General features: G+C 40.3%; 1 protein-coding gene across 4 annotated transcripts in view; it reads right to left on the bottom strand.

The window, feature by feature from the left end:
• exoc6b (exocyst complex component 6B) overlaps positions 1 to 16,767 on the bottom strand; it is a 113,663-nt gene that overhangs the window by 41,935 nt on the left and 54,961 nt on the right. For 3 of the 4 annotated variants that reach the window (XR_006093410.1, XR_006093409.1, XM_042400683.1), the window contains exons 16-19: positions 15,805 to 15,916; positions 14,832 to 14,966; positions 14,194 to 14,382; positions 1,437 to 1,578 (exon numbers count right to left, since the gene is read on the bottom strand). Coding sequence is in view for 2 of the 4 variants with exons in the window: in XM_042400683.1 (XP_042256617.1) it covers positions 1,437 to 1,578; positions 14,194 to 14,382; positions 14,832 to 14,966; positions 15,805 to 15,916 (578 nt within the window). In the remaining 2 variants the exon portion in view is untranslated. Of the gene's footprint in view, positions 1 to 1,436; positions 1,579 to 8,038; positions 8,127 to 14,193; positions 14,383 to 14,831; positions 14,967 to 15,804; positions 15,917 to 16,767 lie in introns of those variants that run through there. The other variant, XM_042400684.1, reaches the window with a different exon arrangement.

Raw genomic sequence — 16,767 nt, 5'->3', positions numbered from 1 at the left:
TTTCATCCCATTCTGCTCCATCTTTCCCTCTTTTTTCCTCCATTTAATCCAATCAAAATTCACCCACTTTAATGTGTATTTAACTTTCACTTAATTTTTAATTTCTCTTCATCGTTCTTCTAGTTTTCTGACTATTTTCTGCTTTTTCAAACCGCCCTTTTCTTCTTCTTTTGTCTTCTTAAAACTCCCTCTATACATTTTATGTTCTCCATTCCTTTAATTCCTTTTCCCTCGTTCTTACTCGCTCTTTCCGTCCATTTTTCATTCTTACTGTACGCTTGTTCACTATTTATCATCTTTCATTCATCCTCTCTCCTTTTAAATCTAATCCCCCTTTTCCACTCCTGTTTCCTTCTGTCTTTCTCTCCATCTTTTCAAATCTTCCTCTGCTTCGTCCCTCTTCTGTATCTCCAGCTCCCCCTCCTCCTCCCCCTCCTCCTCCTCCTCCTCCTCCTCCTCCTCCTCCTCACATCTCTCTCCACCCTTCCCGTTTTTCTCATCGGAGTCCTCCGTCTGCCCTGAATAAGTAACTCTGTAACCTCCTAACCCCTCCGCAGCACTGCACGCATGTCACTGCACATCACGTCACACACACACACACACACACACACACACACACACACACAGTGTGACCCGCGCTGTGACTCTAAGAACCTTGATCATGTAAAAACCGAGCCAACGACGCCTCGCGCTTTTTTCATTCCTCCTCCTCCCCCCCCCTTCCTTTATCTGCAAAGTGCTCTGCATCCTAAAGTCTCAGAAAACAGTGAGAAGTGGGAGGGAGGTGAAAGAATAGATGGACGGACGGGGAGTAAAAGAGAGAGATGAGAGGAGAGAGAGGAGAGGATGGGAAGAAGAGAGGAAGAAGGATGAACTGGGGTAGGAAGCAAGAAAAAGGAGGAAAAAGATGAAAAGAGGAGGATGGAAGGAGACAAAAGTGGCACGTAAAAAATTTTTAGAGAACGGAGGGTATTAAAAGAGTTGTTCCATAGCGCCCCCTTTGGTTTCAAACGCGAACTGCACACATGCAAAGATGATTTTTTTACAAAGTAGCACCTGATGCACGAATTCAACTTGCTTCATTTGTGTGCGAGAGGTGTTTGAAACCAAAAAAAGCAAAACGGATCCATATTTATTTATTATTAATCCATAAATACTGGATCATAATACACACAGAAGCTTTTTTTTGTAGGGAAGATGCACAATTGTGGCACTTTCTGTATACCTTTTAAGGGTGTACGCGCATGTGTGTAGATGTGGTGGATGGATAAAGTAAACTAGGACAGATGAGAATATGTGAGGAAAGGAGGAAGTGGACAAAGTAAGGTAAGGGAGAAGGTAGGGAGTTTAATTTAGATGAAAAGGGAGTTAACGATGACCAACAAGGAGATGATAAAAAGCTTAAAATATAAAAAAAACTAGACGCTGACACTCACTCTCGCACTCCTTCACGTCTGTGTTGAGCTGGTGCAGAGCTCCCATGGAGATCTGTCTGACCTCCGGGTCGAGCAGGAGCTGCATCAGGGAGGTTGAGATGTGTTTACAGGCCGACATGCACGCCGTCTGGGCCACTTTACCCTGAGATATACAGAGACAGACAGACAGACAGACAGATAGACAGAGACAAGAAAGATGAGATCTCCGCACTGCTCGTCCCAGAGACCATCTGTGATTCGAACGGTGTGAACGTGACTATGACTTATTCCTGGGGGAGGGGAAGTTTCTGTACGTGACGCTCTCTCCTTTTCCAAGGAAAGACCTGCTAGACAGTTTTGACACTGAGTCAGTGCTGCTACATCAATTTGAGCAACAAAGAGTGTCAAAACAGATCGTTATTTATGACAAAATATTCCCAATTATTATTTTTATGGTGGCAGCGAGCCTAAAATTACATAGACGTGTTCAGATATCTTTTGGTGAGTTGTTTTCTTGCAATATGACCTTTAAAGTTCAATCCCTATTTTCGTGGATGTCACATGTGTGGTGTTCAATGACTTCTAATTTAACAGATGATAAAAAAGATGATATTTTTTTGCTTTTCTTGAGTAGCTGAATGAAAGAAAATCTGAATTTGTCTTGATTTTCTTCCCCAAAATGCCTTGAAAGCTCATCACCTCCAACAACAACACACACACACACACACACACACACAAAGGGAGGCTGAGATGTACATCCAAGCGTATACAAACCCAAATATATATGCAACACACACACACACACACACACACATTCATACATGCTTGTGTGGTAAAATCACAATTAGTTCAGGTGCATTTTATCCCAAGAGTTTGTTTTGTTTTTAGTGTATAAGCACACACACACACACACACACACACACACACACACACACACACACACACACACACAAGTAGAGTGACTGTTAATAAAGTGTGCTGCATTCAGGTGCAGTCAGAATGATGAAGTACCATAATAAGAATAAAAGCAGCGGATAAGGAAGTACATGACAACGCATTAATACAAAAACCAAAACATGTGTTTGTGTGGGTTTGATTGAGTGTGTGTATGAGTGTATTATGTGTTACTGTGTGTGTGTGTGTGTGTGTGTGTGTGTAATCTCAGTGACTAGCCGTGGCCTTGATCTTGACCTGGACGTCTGCATTCCAACACAATGAAGCAAACACATGAAAAAAAAAAAAAAAAAAAAGGAGACGAAGGGGAAAAGAACAGAAAATGAGGTAAAGCTTGTAAAAAGAGTGAAAGAGCAAAAGTGCAAGAAGGAAAAGAAAGGGGGGCGCAGGGTGAAATTGAAGAAATCCGCTAGTTCTGTTCACTTGGAATCATTAAATAACTCCTTTTCGGTTAACATGGTGAGATCACAGACGTATCAAAAATCATTTTAATCCTTGTAATCTCTGGTTTTGTGTCTGGAATAAGGAGCAAAAAAGAAGGAAATAAAAAGGAAACGCATGTTCTACTGAAGGGTCTGATTACCCAAATTAATCCTGATGTGACTTTGATGTGTCCGGCAGACACAAACACACCTTAAAGTGATTAAAAATAAAACACCAGATCTTCATTTCCAGCTCTGCATATGTAATTACCATCATTCGTCACACAATGAGACTAGACATGCATGCACACACACACAAATATACACACAACCGCATACAGAATAGTGTAATTATACTCAGTGTTTAGCTTTAAGTGTTGGTGTGACTCTGTTATACTCATGTCATTACACTGTATGTTTATATAGCTCTAATTGCACTTTCTGTTTCGGGATGTTATTTGGTTGTGTTTGAAAACGTTTCTATCATTCACAGTGAATCGACATGATTATCTAACAAATCTTTTGAGTGTATGTTAATGAATGTGCACATTAAAGTCCAATGATTGACTTGGACTTTATTCTTTTTCCTTATTTTTTTGCCCTTAATTTTGAAACCCCTGTCATATAAACTGATGGGGCAGATAAAATAGCACTTAAAATGCTATTTAAACTGAATTCCTGTAGAGGTGAATCTTTTAACAGCTTTACGGTCTGGTCACGCCAGTATTAAAAACTTTCCCCGTCAAGTTCAATAACTGGCTGTCTTGAGGGAACAAAGAGCCGAAGAGTCCAGCTAGCGTAGCTTATTAGCCGTGTTGCACCGTCCAGTTTCATTTAACCTCTTCTGTCAAAGTGTAAACTGCTCCACAACAAAGAGGAAGGTTTGCAGATATTTATCAGACAGGATTGATGGTATGAATACGTCTAATAAACTGTGTGAACTTATTGTCTGTTAGCGACAGCGCTAACAAGCTCAAGCGGTTAGCAAGCTTGTTAGCAGGGAAAGCTTTTTTTCCACCTCTTCAACAAAACTCTTTATTGAATGAAACAATCCTGAGAACAAAATGCCAGGAACAGAGTAAAAAGACAAGTAAAGTGAAAAACAAAAAGTTGCCCGAGGAGCTATTGTGACTTCTTAGAGCTATCTTGTTCCAAACTGGCTAGCATGCTAGTGGTTAGCAAGCTAGCCCTGAGCTAAATGCACTCAAATGCCTTCAAGTTATGTAGATGCTCCTGAAAACACATCACTTAGATCTTTACTTTTATACATTCTTACATCCTGGTTTGCTAATGTTTTTTTTACACAGAGTTTAATAGTCCGGTTCCCAGTACAACTGGGATGGAAACTATCCGCTAATGCCAAAAAATAATAAATGAACAATTAATGAGACATGTACAACACATTAATTTTCCTGTGAAGTGATGCATTTGTAAAAATTCTGAAAAACGGCCAAACTCCCAAAGATTTCCTGTTGCTGTAAAAACCCTCAGTAACTTCCAGATACATCCAAAATCACACATCCAGGAAATTTAATTAGAATTACCTTAATTTGCAAGAAACTCACATTACACATTAATTAAAATTCTTTGCTTTCATTAAGAAACAACGTTGTTAAATCATTTTTAAATTTTTAGTGACATACATTAATATTTCCTCTGTTCTTCAGGCAGCAGCTCAACTCGCTGCCGCTCTAATGAACCGGCTCCCCCCCCCCCCCTTTTTTTTTTTTGCAGATCCATAAAATTCATCTTATTTTATATAACAATCCTGACAGCAGCAGAAAGATCCCATTGTAGCTGTGTAAGTGTGTGTAAGTGAACTGAGGTCCACCTCAGGAAAGAGTCTGGAGCACAGTTCATTCAAGAGGCAGCCCTCACCTCAAAGGGAAAATCAAATTACACACACGGTGCACACGTGCAAGCACATATGTTGGGAGAAACACACACCTACAACTGGCCGGATATCCTCCAATACGATCCTGGCCTCTGAACTCTGTATGCGCACACGTAGACACACACACACACACACACACACACTCCGCACAACCCCGGGGGTCAATTATAATAGGGTGAGATTGAGCATGAAATGGGCTAATTCTATTTACATGTCCCGAACCTGGGCTGACTGACACACACACACACACACAGACACACACACAAACACACAGGTAGGTCTGTCTGACAGAAATGGCGTTGTCTTAGAGCTCAACGCGGACAACTGGGAACGATTAGCCTGAGGCACAGCGGAGGGAGGGAGGGAGGGAGTAAAGATAGGAAAGGAAAGCAAAAGAAAGATTCAAGAAGACACAGAAACCAAGTGATGCTCCTCTCTTTATTCCTACATCTCCACCAAACCTCCACCTCTCCATCCCCTCCCCTGCCCTCCCCTCCGTCGGTCCGTCCGTCCGTCCGTCTCTCCATCCGGCTAACGAGAGACGTTCATCAAAGAGCTCATTAAAAGCTACTCAGCTCCTAACGGCTGAACAAATAGACAAGAGAGAAAGAAAGCAGGCCAGGTGGAGGGAAAGAGGTGAGATGGAAAGGATTGTGGGGGGGTGGTGGAGGGATAAGGGGGGGGGGGGGGGGGGACCAGACTGCCGGGGTCAAACAGAGACACAGACGAAGATGAAGAGTGGGGGGGGGGGGATGGGGTGGTGAATAATCAAGAAAGAGGAATGAGCGAGGGAAGAGGAAGGAAAAGGAGGAGTAATGAAAGGAATGCAGACAGATGTGAATGACAGTAAAATATGCTAATAAACTCACACATGTCTCTTTCTCTCGGTCTGCCTCAATAGATGAGAATTGACACGTAAGTGCGTTAATCTGTCTGTTTTCTTTATATTGAATTAAATAACTATATATATATATATATATATAGTTATATGATGTGAAGCTGGTCTTTCATAGTGATAAACCCCACAGGGAACTACCATCAACTCTCTGCTGGTCTACAGAGCGTTTTAGCCTCCTTTGGGTAATTATTTTGGTTTTATATTTCACTCTGACCACCCTGACCACATTTCTAGCAGTGGCGGACAGCTGTTTGCAGCAAAAGAAGCTCTGATAAATCAAATATATCTGCCCGAAACCAAATGGAACATCTAGCAAACTAAGGACTTCCTCAGCAGAGCTAAAAAGAAAAGTGAATAGTGAACTTACAACAGGATGCCAATGTTGCTCTGCATCTGCAAGATGTGTAAATAGGCGATTATTACCCCGATATAACCCCAAACTTTAACTAAATGATCGATTTTGGCGGCAGAAACAAGCTGTGGACACGAGACTGACGCTAAGCTGAAGCCTTGAAAACAAAAAAGCTGAAAGACGCTGCGGAGCTGAAAGAAACTGCAGTCAGGTGATAATTCTGCTGGTTCATCGCTACGAGAGACACCTTTCACATTTGACTTTGAAGTCGTTTGAGTCAATAATATAAAAATATGAACCGCTTTAACAATTGAAACTGAGTTTTCAGGGGTTTTAAACAAGTTTTATGATGCTTCCAACTGATCCGGACAATCCTCTCCTAAAGTTAATACAACAATAAGAAAAAATATATGAGTTTGCGGTCAAAGAAAAAGGAAGTGGCCTCATATTCAATCATGAATTTTCAAGGTAAATCAATCTGCCTGTGTGTGGCCGTGTACGCTATTCCAGCAGTTCGGTTAATTTAGCCGTACTAGCGCTCAACATCGACAATGACAAGTTATTTACAAATGCTGTGATGATCAAACCGAGGCAGAACAAGTACCAAATACCCCTCTACTATACTAAAATAAACACATAAAAGGTTTAGTTTGACGTGTTTTGTGAGGGGTTTTTCTACATCTAAGATCACGCTAAATTTAATCAGGAACTTCAAATAAAAAATAAAAAAAGACTCAAAAGACTGTCGACAAATTTGTTAGAACAACCAAGAACCTCATATGTGAAAGTGTTCAGCGTAATAACAGATTGATGCGCATCTGCACCGAACTTGGACGCGGTGTGTTTTTTTGAAGGACTCCCACCTGACTTCAGCTTCAAGGCTCATAATGCTAGAAGCAGGTTGTTGAGTTAGAAACACAACGGCACGGTAAAAAGTCAGTGCTTCACTTAAAAAAAAACAAAAAAAAAACGTCATAGCGCAATGATTCACAACTCCTGGAAGGGATTCGACACGGTGTATAATATGCTCTCCGTCCATCCAGAAACCTGTCAGTCACATGAGCAGCCAGTCAGGGCAGCCAAATGTCAAGAGGTGGGATCACAGCACAAAAAAAAAAAAAAAAAAAATATGATACTGACGTGCGACACACCAGGGTTTCGGTGTTCCTTTGACTAAAAATGTGTGACAGATAATATGAGAGTGACTGAATGCTCAGGGGTGAATCTGAGGAGGGTTACAGGTGCTTATATTGATTCATGACTGTAAAAAAAAACAAAAAACTACTTAATGCGTTTCGAGGGTTTAAATTCACACAGTCGAAGCTTCAAATCACCGTAAAGGCAGCAGCAGCAGCAGAACAATCACAGATCGCTGCGTTACGGAAAGGTATTTGTTCATGTCACTCAAAAGAAACACCACAAAAATGAAGAGTCGGGACTTTTTTTTTTGAGGGGGGGGGGGGAGAAGGCGCATTTTTGTGAGTTTTCCCTCTTTGAATGAATACTGTAACCTTCACACACACACACACACACACACACACACACACACACACACACACAAAAGAGCCAAGCAGCTTCACCTCAATAGCTTAAAAACCACATTTAATAACAGACACCAGGGTTGGAAATTTCCTTTTGTCTTGAGGGACGAGAGTTAAATACACTTTCTTTTTTTTTTATTGGCTTTTTAAAAAGACATTAGTTGTTTCATTATAGACTTACTAAAAATGAATCAAGTGGCAAGAAAGTGAACACCAGATGTGCTCTCCTCATCTTCATTTGTCAAGATTGAATAACTGTGTCTAACAAAAGTCTTAAAGGTAAATGATTTAACTGTATAAATAAAGATTTTTAGATTTGAACAAGAGCTTTAAATGATTGTTGGCATGGTACGCTGGTTATCATTTCCCTCCCTGGTTTGGGACAGAGACTCGGGCACATGAACACAAATCCAGGAAAAAAAAAAAACAACGTGCATCACTCCCCCCCCCTTTTTTTACATCTCGCATGCTTGTTTCGTCAACTCTCAGTTGGAGGGAGGGGGGGGGGGGGGGGTCAAAGTTTAAGGGGGTTAAACAAGGTCAGTCAAGGGGAGATGGGGTGGGGGGGGGGGGGGGGGTGGTAAACATCACTCTGTTACCTTGACAACCCAGATACTCACCGGTAACGTAGCATGTTCTACGGGTGTTCCCTACGGCAAGAAACATAAACCGGAAAATTTAGTGGATGGCAAAACATTGAAACTGGTTTGTGTGTCATTAATGGGAGAAAGTTCCTCAATCAAATCACTGCGAGTACATTGGCACCTCACCTTCTAAGTATATATATATATATTCCAAGTGGCGCCGCGCCCCTCCCTCCCCTCGAGATGATGCTAATCTGGCTTTATCTGGCACTTGCGCGACACGCCGAAGCACCGTGGAGAACCTCGGTTAAGTGTGCTGGACACACAGAGGAGAAGTTGCCGCCAAAAACCTCTCTCAGTTGCATGGCGGAGAACTGATCAAGGGGCTTATAAGTCATAAAACTGGAGCGCTACGGTCAGAGGAGAGTCCAAAATTTCCTTTCGAATTTTCACATGATTATTTTTCACTCCTGAGGCCTTTTCATACCTTTCCCATTCCATCTTTAAACTTGAGCTCAATTCGATTAGTGCTATTGCTAAATACTCATAAACTCTTGAGTGGTATTATTAGGGTCTTGGATAAGGCAACGTTTTTCCTCTCTAGTGAGAACTGGGACGGTGAATATATGTGTGTGTGAGAGTGTGTGTGTGTGTGCAGCCTTCTTCTTCTTCTACAGTTGTTGAAGAAATGTGAGCCTGCTGAGTTTTCTCAGTCCACGGCTGCTTCTAACCAGGCTGCATTTAGAGCTATTACAACAACCGCATACTGTAAGCACGCACACACACACACACACACATATATGTAGCGTGTGCCAGATTGTTGCCGTGTCACGGTTTGGGGCCTTCACTTCATAAATATCAATGACGGGTCAGTGATCTGTGTGTTTTTTGGTTTTTCAGTAAGCTTATTGTTAGTTGCATAACATTGCAGATTTTTTTATTATTTTCAAATCATAAAAAAAAAACCTCAAACAATCACTTAGTGCTGAATCGCTGGTTTCTCTCCAATATCTGTCTTCCACCTCAAATCTTTTCTCTTATTATCCGTTGTGTCAAATCTTTATCTGAAAAGCAACCAGTAACTACAGCTGTCAAACACACGTAGTGGAGGAGAAAGTATAAAGCAGTATGACATGTAAATACTCAAGAAAAGTACAAGTACTTCAAATTGTACTTAAGTATACTTGGTATACTGGTTTTGATTGGGTAGTAACAGTGAGAAAAAAGCAGTTGTTGTAACCTGAAGCTAAGAAAGCCATAACTAATAATTTTATTTTACTTGTATGTATAGATGTATAGATGTATCTTTTATTTTCTCCCTCTCTTTCCCATCATTTCAATGTTTTTTCCTTCTTTTTGTAATTGAGTAACATATCGTCACCTTCCTAAAATAATGGCCCAAGTCACTACATCCTCAGTTGAACAGATCATGTGATAATCGTGTAACGGCATGTCAAGAGTGCGACTAAATCGTCATATTGTGTAGTTATTTAGTCTTTTTATTTGGTCTTTTTAGTCAGCTAGTGTGAAAGAAAACTGAATAGTGTCATTTGATGTGTTTCTTGAATATATCATACATGTTTCAGATAGTCTTTAAGTTCAGTTTAGTGTTAGTTTGTGTGTGTTGTGTCTATTCTAAAGTTAGTTCTTTGCTGTGTAAGATGAGACAGTTGTGTGTTTAACAGTTAAGTTTATTCTGTTATACTTCTACCTGAGCCAGTGATGAGATAAACTATAGTTATGTAGATGTTTATGTGTAAATCTGATAAGCTTTTAGAGGATAGTGTGGTTTGTCCTTAATTTAATATGGTAGTAATGTTATTTTGTGATGCTACTTGGTGCTTATGTACGGTCTTTCACTGTTGTGAAAAAAGACTGTTCCTAGGTTAGTTGAACTTTTGACTTGTGTTTCTATCTGAAGGTTTGTTGCTGACCTGTAAGGTTAGTAAACAGATGTCTTAAATTCTGTACAAGTAGTATTTAAGGGACCGGTTAAGCGCCAACTTTTCAGACAAAGAAAAGATAGCTAGGCGGTATCTTTGTCTCCAGAACTATGATGTATTATACTTCTGATTGTATTATTTGATTACATTGTTTCATAACCTAACAATGCTCTCTTTGTGTGTTTACTGAGTGATCAGCAATTTCCCATTACACTAGCATTTAGCAAGTGTGTGGAAAGGCTCCACAATCTGTGTCTGTTACAAATGATTACAAGGCTTTCTGTTAACTCTTTTCTGCCTTTTAAACAATATTTCATCTACAGTTTTTGTCTCATTTTATCCACATTACATGATCTAATTAACCCAATAAGAACCCATGGTGACACAGGTGTCACCAACCCTTTCAATGTTCTGGATAATTCAGCTTTTATCCTTGATTTTAACTCATGAAGTCCCTAAGTGACATCTACTGAACATCCTGATGCAGTCATGTGACAATGTGTGAATCTGTGCACCTATGTGACATCACTTCCAAAATGGCGGTGTGCCCGGTCAGCAAATGTGACAGAACTAGTTAATTTTAAAAAGCTTGTTTTTTGTTACTAAAGGTAGGTTTCAACCCCTTTAACAATTCTGATGCTTTAATAAGACGTCATGTATTACATTTAACCTGTTCTGACCACATTTCTTGAACAAATTGATATAAAACAAGTTAGAGAAATATCGTTATGACATATATGTTACATTACAGATCTTTGACACTGAAGGTTCCTTGTGGTCCATTTGGTCTATTTTATATTCCCCATAATTTTTCTTTAAGGAGAAATGGGTCTGAGTTCTTATGGGTTAAGAACGATTTGAATACCATACTGTAATCTAACAGCTAGAAATTATGTGTATAACTAAAAAATTACAAAGGATTCTCTTTACTTTTGTGTTTTTATTTAATGAAAATCTCACTTGAACAAAATATTAGTAATCATAACATCATTTGACCGATATTATAGTAAGCTAACCCTAACCCCCTAACCCCCTGACCCTAACGCCCTAACCCTAGCGCCCTGATGCCCTAACCCTAACGCCCTGACCCTAACGCCCTAACCCTAGCGCCCTGATGCCCTAACCCTAACCCCCTAACCCTAACGCCCTGACCCTAACGCCCTAACCCTAGCGCCCTGATGCCCTAACCCTAACCCCCTAACCCTAACGCCCTAACCCTAGCGCCCTGATGCCCTAACCCTAACCCTAACGCCCTAACCCTAGCACCCTAACCCTAACGCCCTAATCCTAACCCTAACGCCCCAACCCTAACCCTAACACCCCAACCCCCTAACCCTAACGCCTTGACGCCCTAATCCTAACACCCTAACCCTAACGCCCTAACCCCAACCCTTGGTTAGGAAGGTGATGAAATGCATTAGAGTGCCTTGATCAAGCCCCTTTGAGGGTTTCTTGGTTGTTTGTGTATATAAACTTGTATCTTTTGCATATGTGTCAACAAATAAAATAAAATCACAATCAAATATTATTATTTACATTGGTAATATAAGCTTGGCTCCTAATAACAAAGACCCAGACTGGAACTGGAAGTGGGCCCTATTCACATTATATTCAGTCTAATCAGGCTATGTTGGTTATGTGTGTCAGTGTGTCTACAGTTGTGTTCAGACAAGAACATAAGATAAATCTCAGGCTCAGCGTCATTGCATATGAAGTCAACTGAAAGACTCAAGTGGGAGCTAACAGATGAGACGAGATGGAGACGCACCAGTGCAAGCTGACAATGTTTCAGAGAATAAATCACATGTTGCATCATGATCATCACGGCAGAAAATGTTGTTTTTTTCTGAGTGTAAATTATAGAGTGGAGGAAAATTACATGTTTTGCAACTATAAAAAACCCCCCAAAAAACCAAAAAAACCTTTAGTGAACATGATTTGAATTCATCGACTGTGTCCATACTGGGTTCATAACCCCAACTCATCATGTTTTAAGTGTTAAAAGGTGCCACAGATAACTCTAAATCATCCAAAAATAGAAACAGAGAATTTCTTTTTGACCACAGCTGCTCATCAATCAGTGGAGCCTCATACTGCTGCCAGTGTGTTCAGGCTGACTTTGACTGGCATTTTGGTTCGGATCTATTATTAAAAGTAAATCAATTTAAGCGTGAATGCCTCAATAAGGTCTAGCATGGGTCCATTTCAGAGTTTGAACCCATGAAGGCCTCTACTAGAGGTACTGTAGGTGTTAGTAAAGGTAAAGGCACACAAGCAGTAGTAATAAAACAGCAGCAGTAGCCGTAGATGTAGTAAAACTATTTATATTTCTGCTTTATAATGTTCTATTCTTGCTTCTACCGACCGCCGTCTACTTTTTTCTCCCTTCAGCGGTATCTAATTCATTTCTGTGTAACTCTACTCTTTTATATGATCACCACCTCGTACTTTAGGAGGGTCATACCACCCAGGTTTTTAGATCCATAGCATCTGATCTACTTAGGAGGCCCCACACTGTGTCTCTGTGTGTGTGTGTGTGTGTGTGTGTGTGTTAAAGTGTGTGTGACGGGGTCACGTCCGGGGCTCGTGGGGGTGAAGGAAAAGCTTCTTAGAAGTGCTGGAAAACACTTAGCTCAACCACCGTGTGTGTGTGGCCTTATGGCCTTGTGACCCGCTTTGACCAAATCTGTGTGCGCAATCATCTTAAAACGAACCTGTGTGTGTGTGTGTGTGTGTGTGGTAAGTTTATGAGAGTTGTGCATGTATGTGTTTAAAACTGTCTTACGAGAACAGAGTGGGAACATGGATCAATTTGGGAAGCATATGTGAAAACTTTAGGAAAGAAATGATCCATAGTTGACTGATTTTTAAAATTCTGTTTTGTATTTTGGGGGGGCTGACGTTAGATGTTGAGCTGAATATCTCCAATCAATACACTTTTAATTCTGGATTAATACAAGATCTATGAGTTCCACGTTTGTTTGGAGTAAAATTAACCTGAACAGTAAAAATAAACTTAAAAAAAATGCAAAGTTATGGTGAGGAAAACATGTCTGGAGCCTCCAGCCATTTCCAAAAGCAAAACCAGTTTTTACAAACATTCACTGCTCACTTTTATTTATTTATTTATATATTTTTTTTAACCAACCGACTGGCCTTGTGAAATACAAGCTACCACAGAGGCTGACAATGTGGGTGATGAATGAAGTTAAAGACTTTAAAAAAAAAAAAAAAAAAAAAAAAAAGGATCAAATTTTAGTCTTATACAAGCAGCCAACTGGCCTTTTGAATGATAGTCACATGGTCATTTTAAAAGCTACAACAAAGGCTGACAATGTGGGTGATGAATAGAGTAAAAGGATTACAACATTAATGCAATGCTTCAACTATTAATAATGCAGAATAACAGCATACTGAGATAATACAGCGGACCTGCTTTTCATTTAGAGAAGCTATTATAGCAGATGCTTCGTGTGTTTCCTCCTGAAATCATTTATGAGGAAAAATGCCGTATGTGTGCATAATGTCATTACAGTCGGGGCTGTAGAGTCAATAGCCTGCGTTGGCGTATAATCTGGTGCTGCTGACCCGACCGGCTCACCCCCTTTAATGAGCTCAACAGGCCCCATGTTAACGATCTAACCCGTAACGAGCTGATACTATAACGAACTAAAGCAGATTGTCCTGCCCTGTGATGTCTCATGCTAACATGGCAGAAAGAGAGAGACTGGTGAGTGAGCTTATATAAAAAACACGCATCAACACACACACACTAACACACACACACATTCATGCTGAGAACACAGTCATATCTACATACAGCGGACACCAAACACATGCACAAACAGTGTGTGTGTGTATCAGTTGTTCTTAGATGTGATGGATATGTAAAAACGGCAATTTTTGTGTCAATTAGCAACATTTAAAAACTTTTGATTTATATCCACTAATTAGAAAAAAATCATCTCTTTTCTCTTATAATAAACATTTTTTATGACAACATAGTGAAAGCATGTGCAACTATAAATGTATAAAAGAATAATGTGACATTTTGGGACATATGTGTCATATTAACGTCTTGAAATTAGAATTTTTGCTGCAACTTTTATGTGTGTGTGCACATGTCTGTATTTGTATCTTCAGGTTGTTTGATTATTTATGTGTGTGTGTTTGTGTGTGTGTATACTAACAGGCAGGTTGGTGAAGACACTGAAGGTGCTCTTCAGGAAAGCGATCAGGTCGATCAGGTAGTCGCTGGCGGTAGGAGTCCCGCCCGTCTGCACCGCCGCCATCCAATCGTAATCAGCCAGCTGCAGGAACTGGTCGATCTTGGCGTTCAGGCTGGTGTAGATCTCCGCCTCGGCCGCGTGACGAGCGTCCTGTGTGCGAGGGGGAGGGGGGGGGGACGGAGAGGCATGTGTTTTTGTTTTTGTGTGGTGGATTAAAAATGAAGATGTTAAGTCCAGAATTTATGACTTTTCATATCATAAGAAAGTAGAAATAAATAAAAAAAAAGGCAGGAGCGGTGGACACAACAAATAATAAAAAACTCAAAAACAAAAACAAGAGATGTGTGTGTGTGTGTGTGTTGCATGCCAGGATAAAAAAATAATGAAAGACAGAGAGATGAGGGACAAGAAATTAAAGGAAAACAGAGAGAAAGAATTAAGGGAAAATAGGAAGAAAGAAAAGGAAGGAAGGACAGAGGGAGGAATCGAAGGACAAAGCGAGCAAAGAAAAGCGAAAACACATAAATTAACGTTTATTCTGGGGGGGGAAATAAAGGCGAAGAAGAAAGAAAACAGATGTGTGTGTGTTTTTTTTTTACCTTAAAGGTGGAGGTGCCGTACAGCTTGGTAGCGTTTACCGTGTCGGGAGGAACGTTGGTGATGTTTGATATAAACTCCTCCAGGAAGTGGCAGCTCTGCTCCAGGTGGGTGGTGTTAATGATCACCTGCACCAGCTGGAAGCAAACAAAACAAAACAAATAAACAAACTAATTAAAAATTATGACCAGACATCTTTAGATACGTTCAGTTTAAAACATTCGCTCGCAGGCAAAGAGACAAAAATCACAAAAAAAAAAAGGCAATAAAAGTACAAATAAAAAGTGTAAAAGTGGAATACATTTGGGTTTCATTGTTATCTTTTCTTATTTCTGAGAAAAAATGTAAGAAGTTTTTTTTAAATGTTGCTGTTTTTTGAAGGCAGTAAATGTCAAAAGGTCAATCTAATGACACTTTGTTGCTTGTTATTCGAATCACAAGCCTCCGTTTGGGATATTTACTTTGATATGACTGATTGACTTGAAATAAAAAAAGTCCCCAAAACAAGCTGAATTTTCCATGACACTCCCGTCTTTATCGAATATCAAATCCTGTTCTTGTAAATGAATCACTGTTTTTGTCGACTGGAGGCCGATCTCAGCGAGCGTTGCAAAACAACAAAACAGCGGAGTGGAGGAAGTGGAAAATAAAAATCATCACTTCGTATCTCGGGTTCACCGTTCTGCACAGTTATGACAACAACAACAACGACGACGACGACGACGACAACAACAACAACAACAGGTTGAAAAAGAGGAAACGTCTGTTTTCGTGGGAGTAAATGAGCTGTAACCGCCGAGAATGACTCTTACGCTAAAAGTTGTGTAAACAACATTAGCTTGTTCCCTATGGGAGAGATTATTATAATCTTAAAGCTCACTTGTTGTTTTTGTTATGTTTTTTTTTTTTTTACACATTGGACACACACACACACACACACACACACACACACACACACACACACAGAGACAATACCTCTGCCAGGCCGACATTCTTCTTCTTAATGGCATACTGCAGACAGTGGCTCAGGGTTCTGGTCAACAACAGATTTGTCGACTTGCGGATCATATCGTCTACCTCTGTGGAGCTGTGAACACACACACACACACACACACACACACACACACACACACACACACACACACACAGATACATAAACAAAGAGAACGGCAGAGAATCAGTGACTGTACAGAAGCAGGTTTTTTTCTTCCAATTTCTTGCAGAAAGCTGCTGCTGCTGCTGCTGCTGCTTCTGAAAGCCAGTGCAAACAGTTTAAAGTGAATTTCTCAGGCTGTGAATCTCTCCATTTGGAAAAGTCTAAATGTCAGCCAGCTTCAGTGAACACATTATCTTGTTATGAGCTTGTCAGGCTCATTAGAAAGTCTAACATCGGTTGGTTAAAAAACCTTCTGATAAGACTGCACATTGATGACAGATCATAGCACCGTTAAAGAAAAACAGACACATCCTCAAAATCATTTAAATCCAAATCTGCTAGTTTTTACCTTTTTTTTTTGCCACCTCTACTGAGAGTAGCCGTCTTAATCTTTACTCAATCTTGTTCTCAACAGACTTTTAAAAACTCATAAAATTACCACCTCTGTACAGCCAACAAGGCACTAAGAAAAGCCAGCAGGCTGTTAACTCCGAAATGAGCTCAAATTTCCTGTTAAAACAAATGTTTGATTGTGGCTAATCAGACCCACTTACAAAATCTCTGACATACTATCGATTTTGTTATGTTTGAAATGTGGGCGATGTTTAGTGAAGAAACCCAGACGTGCATTCTGCACAATTCTGGGAGTCTAGTAAAGTTTTTCATGGCAGCGTGCATCTCTTTTGGCGAAGTGTCGCCTCTTGTTTAAGGACCGGTTACGTCAAACTGCACAAAAAAAAAAGCCAGAGTGCAGACGCTGTGTGCGCAGTCAGGAGAAGGTC

Source organism: Thunnus maccoyii, chromosome 22 (assembly GCF_910596095.1).
Source record: "Thunnus maccoyii chromosome 22, fThuMac1.1, whole genome shotgun sequence".
Classification (NCBI taxonomy): Eukaryota; Metazoa; Chordata; class Actinopteri; order Scombriformes; family Scombridae; genus Thunnus; species Thunnus maccoyii.
The sequence above is the reverse complement of the archived record's forward strand: the minus strand, read 5'-3'. Positions and strand labels throughout refer to the sequence as shown.